Source organism: Ictalurus furcatus, chromosome 11 (assembly GCF_023375685.1).
Source record: "Ictalurus furcatus strain D&B chromosome 11, Billie_1.0, whole genome shotgun sequence".
NCBI lineage: Eukaryota > Metazoa > Chordata > Actinopteri > Siluriformes > Ictaluridae > Ictalurus > Ictalurus furcatus.
The window spans coordinates 22088902-22097496 of record NC_071265.1 but is presented as its reverse complement, the minus strand read 5'-3'; the positions used below and the strand labels follow the sequence as shown (position 1 = coordinate 22097496).

Genomic DNA, 8595 nt, shown 5'->3' with positions numbered 1-8595 from the left:
CCCTATGCCAATCTTATGTGTGGTTCTTTTTGTTGTTGTTGTAAATGTTGTTTTCATAGAAAAAAAGAAATGGCTGTATTCTAGAGCATACTGTAGTTGCTAGGCTTCACTAATATGAAGAATGAAAGGTATACGCTACATTTCACATATGCTTGCAGTCTAAAGCGCTTCTCTGCAGCTCATCAGGTAAAATGAAGATGTTTGAATAACAGATTTTGCACAGAACTATGCAGACTTGCTGATCTTTAACTCATTCATTACATACAGTATAATGCTGCATATATGTGTAGTGTGAATCTGCATTATTTAAACATCTGATCAGACGACAAGTGTAAAGCTCTAAGATGATCGTGCCTTATGAATCAAACTTGGCTAAGAGTTTTAAAACTCTCCAAACAGTGGCACATAGATACACAGATACACAGTTTAAGATTCATGCTCAACACACACGAAAACAGGTTTGCATAATTGAGTAATGAGATCCATTTTTAACCTTGCCGGTTCCATATCAGCACTCAGTGAAGTCACAAGCATTACTGAAATGTTTCCTCAGTGAAAGCAGCAGAAATACACTGAGCCACATCAAAAAGATATTTAATGGCTTTGGGAGTTTGTGTTCAATCAAAGCCGACTATTAACTGATACTCAGTCAAAATGTTAAATATTGTACTGTTAAACAAATTCATGTTTAAACAGATTTTCTGTTTGGTCTGCTAATGATAATGGAGCAAACGTGTACATGATGAAGCAAATCTCATTGGCTATAGTAGTTTGGGTAATAAATTGTTTCAGAAAGAACAGATTGCTCCTTTTCATTTTTAACTAATATATTGCACTTAAGTATCTCAATAAAGCTTGATATATCCTATTAACATTCACTTTTGTATACATAAATACACAATAGAACAAGAGGTGACTGTTTGCATTTTTCCAGTCCTTGGCAATGGAATGAAAGGTAAGATGTTTATAACACCAATTCCTTAAGACATTCAGTGCTCCAATAATAATAATAATTAAAAAAAACAACAACAACCCAAAACAAACACAAAACCTGCAATCAATATGATGGCAGTGGTTTGCAAAAATCTGCCTTTTAAAAGTACTAAATATGCAATGAGGAAAATGTTCACAGAGATACATTTTTCATTTTGAGGACCAACATATGATGCTTCCAGGTGAAAATGAAATAAAAGAAATAAAACATCCAGTGTTCAAGTGTGCAGGAAATGGGATGATACATTCTTTCTGTGTACCTTCCCATGCATAGAATAAAACTCCCTGTCCACTTGCATTAAAGTTATTATATGTAAATCCTATAGGCACTGGCTATGTGCACTGTGCATACACCAGGTTTCTTTTCTTTAAATTTTTTTTTCAAACCTCTGCCTAAGGTCTTGAATGCAAATGACCATAATATGAACTTCACAGGAATGCACTTCTAGTCTCAGCTAAAAACATGGCTGACAGCTAACAGCTGTGAGGAGTTCTGCCTCAATACATACAGCCTGTTCTTCAGAAAGTAAAAAAAGAAAAAAGATGCACCATGTGCATAAGATGATTGCTACACTAAAACATTTCACCTCCATTATTTCCTGGCAAAAAACAGAAGATGAACCCACAAAAATGCATTGAAGCTCAATGCATTGGTTAAGCAGTCTTCAGTGTCCCTTTGGAAGTTCAAACAACCAAAAAGGATTAAAATCTGGCCACATTGGCAGCTGCCATTGTAAGACCCTTCCTTACAAGAAAGTAAAAGCACTACTGGCCTTAGGAAAAATCTCAGGCTACCGCAGTATGACCTCAGTGTGACCGATATGAAAGTTATACGGCTTTGCAGCCCTCTCAATAGCATTGAAATTCCTTAAGCTCTAATGTCATATATTGATTTATAGTCTTTTCTGTGTCATGAGAGAAGCAAACATGGCATATATGTATCAGTTGTGTGAAGATGCAATGGGAAGGTCAACTGATGCAATGAGGAATGGAACGCTGCAGTTGCAGCTACTGCAATGTACCGTTAAAGAATTCTAGTCATGTACTGCTACTCTGCCACTACCTAAATCTCACTGTGTGCCCAATGTCTTTGACAGCCAAAGACAAGACAAACCAAAACAAAATAAAACAAAAAAACTCCTCAAAAAACAACAAAACAAAACCTGAAAGCAGCACTGGTGCTCAGGACCATCATTTTAGAGAATATACAGTACACACAACACACAAATTAGACATACAGTGGGGCCCCAAAAGTCTGAGACCTCTAGTGAAAATGCTTCTATTTAGCATACTTTTCTAATTTAATACAACACTTTTCATTGCAAATTATATTATTGACAACAACATGGGTAAAAAATAGAATCTTTAAAATATTTACATGAAATTCAGAGTTTCTTAGCATTTGGTATGTCCCCTTTTTGCTTTAATGACTGTTTACACTCGTGATGGCATGGACTCCTCTTGTTTGTGTCCATTTTAGGTCAAATCCATCAGAGTTTCATCTGAACACATGCTTCAATAGAAGAGATTATATTATATTATATTATATTATATTACATTACATTATATTGAAATAGGGACTTAGAAATAGTGCAGAATCTTGAATATTAAATTTACTTTTACATTTATTTTCTGAGTATAAATAGATAAAATTCTAAAACCTTCTGTTTATTTCCAATTTAAATACATAAACAAACAAACACACAAACAAATAAATAAAATCCCAGATTTTCAATGTGGTCTCAGAATGTTGGACCCAACTGTATGTCTAAAAAGTTCTATCAAGCCTTTCCTTACAAATTATATATATAAAAAATTATAGGCAAATCTAAAATCAGTCACTGCATAAAGTAATTACTATTGATAACTGATAATAAAAGAATTAATATATTGATATTAATGCTACCAATTTATTATATCGGTTGGCTAAATATTCGCTAAGCTTTATTACAGTGTAAAGTAGATATGGCTTGTTTACTTCCCAGGTAAATTGAATATCAACCATCTCTTTAGAAAAAGTAATGAAATGATCACAAGCTGCAAGCTGAAATACAACACAACACTAGCTGCTCTTTTCAGTGGTACCATTGTAACATCACTGTATAATCACATCACTGTTACACTACATGAATTTGGCTATAATATCATCATTGGTACAGGCAGCTTGTGTTCTAAGGATATTCAGAGTTTTGGAGTGTGTTTGAATAAGATCATTAGTTTTGATTATTAAACGTATTGTGCAACTGTAATTGGTGCAAGATTAGGACAGTCTTATTGTTTTCCTAACTATAGTTTAGAGCCGACCTTAACCCAAGTTTGGTCAGCAAACAACAGCATAATCTGGTCTGTATAATAGATTATATCATTAAAAAGATGATATACATACACGCTGCATAAATTTGATTAACTGCATTATCATAAACATAAAATATGGAACAGAAACTTTCAGTCTGTCTTGAAAGCTTTGCAATAAATCTTACTTTCATGAGAGCATAGTCCATACATATGTAGGCTACTGGGATAGATGATGGTTTTTAAAACAAAAGCAGACTGTTACTGGACATTTTCAGTGTGGAGGAAAATAGTGATAATGCTAATAAAAGCTGTTTAAATTCTTTGAGCTAATTGAATTTGAGTGTATTGTGTTTATCATGTTCAAATATTACTTCTGTCAGACATCTATAATAAGCAGCACAACAATGGAGGACGTTTTTGTTCTCATAATCTTATATCATTATTATTACACTACTCATGAGGCCTTGTTTTCCTTACCCCAGAAGAAGCACAATAATATTTTCTTTGGAGAAGCAAAGAGATGTAGCTGAACTTTGAGGGCTTGATATGCTGTGATGATACATACATGGTACAAGGATGTTTTTTGGAGGCATAAAGTTGTTAACCCTTTTAGTTAGGTTGTTCCTTCATCCCTCTAGTTTCTACAGTTTCTGCTGTTACGGAAGTTAGATTTTTTAGTGAAAGTCACAGAAATGAAAGCTAACTGCATGCACACTCAGATGATTGTTTTACTATGAAGACGATCTTACATAGGTGGCTGGGCTGATCTTTTCTGAGCTGGGCTGGTCTGTTCTGAGCAGAACAGAAAATTTCATATCAGTAGCAAAGGTTCTAACTTATAGTGATCCTCTTTATCCTTTATAGCTTTAAAGCCTCAGAACTTTTGCAAACTAAGGCTGCCATCTCCCTCATGCTTGTCTCACATTTTCCAATGACATAATCTCAGTTGATTATACATCAGTCAGCATTTTTTTGATATTCACATAGTTTGTGTTGGCCAAAGTGCAATTGCCTTTTTTGAGGTCCTCCCCCTGGAAGTCCTCATTACTGTTGTTCAGTCCTTCTTGGATCTCCATATAGTCAGATTTGCTGATGGTAGAACCACTTTGACTTCGTTTCAACTCTTCCTGGGAATCAGCTTTGGGAGTGGTAACCTGCAGATATTGGGCTTGCTCCTCACCCTCTGTTTCACGGTGGTAGAAGTAGTTGAAATTTGAGACAATAACAGGCACTGGCAAGGCAATGGTCAGCACTCCAGCAATGGCACAAAGAGACCCAACAATCTTGCCACCAATGGTAGTGGGTACCATATCTCCATAGCCAACAGTCGTCATAGAAACCACAGCCCACCAGAAGGCATCTGGGATACTGTAGAACTGGGACTCAGGTTCATCTGCTTCAGCAAAGTAGACGGCGCTGGAGAAGAGGATGACTCCAATGAAGAGGAAGAAGATAAGTAACCCAAGTTCTCTCATGCTGGCCTTCAGAGTTTGCCCCAGAATCTGGAGTCCCTTGGAATGACGTGAGAGCTTGAAGATCCTGAAGACCCTCACTAGTCGGATGACTCGCAAGATGGCTAAAGACATGGCCTGCTGCCCTTGCTGGCCGTCCTCTGCTTTCTCTGCCAGTTCTGTTCCTAGTGTAATGAAGTAGGGTATAATAGCCACCACATCAATCATATTCATTATGTTCACAAAGAAGTTGGCTTTACTGGGACAGGCGAAGAACCGAACCAGGAACTCAAAAGAGAACCAAATAATGCAGAGTGTCTCCAGTATGAAGAAAGGGTCAGTGAAGGAGGTGGACACATGACTTGTGGTGGAGTTACTATTATGTTTGTGGGCTTTCTGCATGTCCTCTTCATCACTACGGAATATAGGCAGAGTCTCCAGACAGAAGCTGACGATAGAAATAAGAATCACCATGACAGATATGATTGCTATAATCCTTGCTGGTCCTGAACTTTCTGGATACTCAAACAGCAACCAGACCTGCTTCTGAAATTCATTATCAGGCAACGGCCTCTCCTCTTCCTTTATGAACCCTTCATCCTCCCTGAACATCTCAATAGCCTCCTCTCCAAGCTCATAAAACCGAATTTCTTCTGAAAATATATCCAGAGTCACATTTACAGGGCGCCGTAACCTTCCTCCAGACTGGTAGTAGTAGAGGATGGCATCAAAGCTTGGCCGGTTTCTATCAAAGAAATACTCATTCCTTAAAGGGTCAAAGTATCTCATCCGCTTTTTTGGATCACCAAGCAATGTCTCAGGAAATTGTGAGAGGGTCTTGAGTTGTGTCTCAAATCGTAGGCCTGAAATGTTGATGACAACTCTTTCACAGCATTCCTGTTCTCCCTCAGCATCATAGTCCTGAGGGTGGCCTGGGTGTGCTGCTGCCTCATCTGAGGGATCTCCTGTTGCCACTGTCATTATGCAGGAGGGTGGGGCCTGCGCTTTTCACCTGAGCCAGACACCACAGCGTGAGGAAAATGGAGGGTGAAGTCTGACAAAGTGGGGTTTAATGCCACAGTGTTCCCAGAGGATTCACTGAAACACATCAGACAGAGACGCAAATGAATATTAATATTGTACATTGCAAACGTATATAAATCACATGAAATCAGAGAGAAACATGAGATATTTTCTCAGTAAAATTTATCTGATCAGATAAGACACAAAAATCTCTCCTGAGTTCTAACAATCCCAAAATAAAGATTTTGCTGCATGATTCACACCTTAAATACAAAACAAAGCCCTCCATTTTTTTTCTGTGAAATTAGTTGGAAGGAACAACATGTTTACCAAATTGTTATGACATTGACTACATTTATATGCACATCAAATTCCGTTTAAGGTCTATATTCGGGTTGCAGCCATATTCCGAACACAATCTTTATACTGTATGGGTACAGGCATCAGAATATTCTGTAAACATGGTTGTTGTAAGTATGCCTGAGTTGCCATCCCTAAATTCCTAGTCTACAGCTAAGCATCTGTTAGCACCCACAATTCCTTGCAGACTGAGTATGCACATATATCTCCTTTCAGATTAAAACAGGCATATTCCAGAGGTGGGAATCTGAATTTGGGGAATGTAAATATTGTCTTGATCTGAATCAGGCAATCAGATTGTGCCCCTTACACGACTCAATACTAATTAGAATACTGCCAAATTCTGATTAATATCAGAATATTTATGTGCATATAAAAGTAGTCAATGATTTCACATTACAAAGTGCATCATCTACAGCTATAATGCATAGCCTTTTTGTTGCTAAAAACAATTACTCTATAATGTAATGATTTAGAGCTGCTGTGAGTCACCCTGGCAATCCTCATATAAAAATTCACAGTCTGAGCTGTGTCAGCAGTGTTGGGTCAAAATTGGCAGGAAATATGTACACATAAAGTACAAGTGTGCGAAATTCAGGGCAGGGGAAACTCCAGGACTAGGGTTGGAAACCTGGCACTATTGGTGTCACTATATTTTAATTATACTACTTAGAGTACACTGTGCGGTTTGGGACACAGCCTTGAATTCTCTCTAAATGCATGCACTTGCAGCAGTGAGATTATTATGTGTAGAGGAGGAAAAACACAGCACAACCCACATTATGTTGCAATAGCATTTATCTACAAAAGAGGACAAGAATTCCAAAAAATTTACATCCTGTAGTTTTTACATATAGAATTTACAGGTCCACATGAAATCTACATGAAAGAGTTAGGTATGTGCAAAGAACATACCATCAATCCGTAATCATGTGAGGGAGATGGTCTATTAACCAAACTTTGACAGTTCATTCTTAATGGTACTGCACTGCAATAACATAAACGTTATCTCTCAGAGTACCATCATTCAAAATAAGTCAATGTCTGTGACAGACATACTGCCTCCCATCCTCACCTCCACCCAAAAGTAAACACAGTCTGGTTCTGGGTGAGCTCTGCCTGTTCATCTTTCTCCATGAATTCCTCAAATGGTGATCCTGGTCCTCTGGTATGTGTTCCACATGAAAAATTAAACTGCAGAAAGGTCCATCTCGCCCTCCCCTCAGGCACAAAATTACATCATGCTATCTTTCATTTTCTAACTGTAAATATTGCTAACAAGGAAAAATCTACATTTCTGAAGTCATATAGCATGTTTCCTTGACAAACCTTGTGCAATATCACAATATTCACAGCAAAACCAGCAGAGGTGAAGTTGCACATGTAATACTTAACCTTTTGATCTTTTGTTTAAAAATAATCACAAAAATACTCTGCTCTCATGGATATCAAACAATTGCAAACACAACACGTTTATAAAAAAAAAAACTTTGTAAAAATATAGGTGTGCAAAAATTATTGGCACCCCTATAAATGCATATGAAAAAAATATATTTAAAGTACATTCCCACTGATATTTAATTTTTTTAGTACACCTGGGTGACTAGGAACAGGAAATTGTTCAACCATGATTTACGGTTTTACAGGGGTATAAATATGAGGTAACACATAGGCCAAATTCCCTTAGTCATTCATAACAATGGGTAAGACCAAGGAATATAGCTGTGAAGGTTGTTGAGCTTCACAAAATGGGAAGAGGCTATAAGAAAATAGCACAAGCATTGAAAATGCCCATTTCCACCATCAGGGCAATAATTAAGAAGTTCCAGTCAACTGGAAATGTTATGAATCAGCCAGGAATTGGACATGTGTCTATATTGTTTCAACGCACTGTGAAGAGGATAGATTGAGTGGCCAAAAAATCTCCAAGGATTACTGCTGGAGAATTGCAGAAGTTACTTGTGTCTTGGGGTCAGAAAGTCTCCAAATCTACAATCCGAATTCACCTATATCACCACAAATTGTTTGGAAGGGTTTCAAGAAAAAAACCTCTACTCTCATCCAAAAACAAACTCGAGCGTCTTCAGTTTGCCAGACACTACTGGAACTTCAAATGGGATCGGGTTCTATAGTCAGATGAAACCAAATAGAGCTTTTTGGCAAGAAACACCAGAGGTAGTTTTGGTGCACACAGAGAGGTAGCCATATGGAAAAGTACCTCATGCCCACAGTTAAATATGGTGGTGGCTCTTTAATGTTTTGGGACTGTTTTTCTGCCAGGGGACCTGGACATTTTTTTAGGATAGATGGCACCATGGACTTTATCAAATATCAGCAGATATTAAATGAAAACCTGACTGTCTTGCCAGAAACCTTAAAATGGGCCGTGGTTGGATCTTCCAGCAGGACAATGCTCCAAAACATACATCAAAATCAACACAAAAATGGTTTACTGACCACAAAATCAAGGTCC

At 37.5% G+C, this 8595-nt stretch overlaps 1 protein-coding gene across 1 annotated transcript; it reads right to left on the bottom strand.

The window, feature by feature from the left end:
• Positions 1 to 3199: 3199 nt before the first annotated feature.
• On the bottom strand, positions 3200 to 5724 carry LOC128614698 (potassium voltage-gated channel subfamily A member 2). Its single transcript, XM_053636253.1, has one exon. The coding sequence runs from the start codon at positions 5718 to 5720 to the stop codon at positions 4239 to 4241; it is 1482 nt and encodes a 493-aa protein (XP_053492228.1). The 5' UTR covers positions 5721 to 5724; the 3' UTR covers positions 3200 to 4238.
• Positions 5725 to 8595: the final 2871 nt, after the last annotated feature.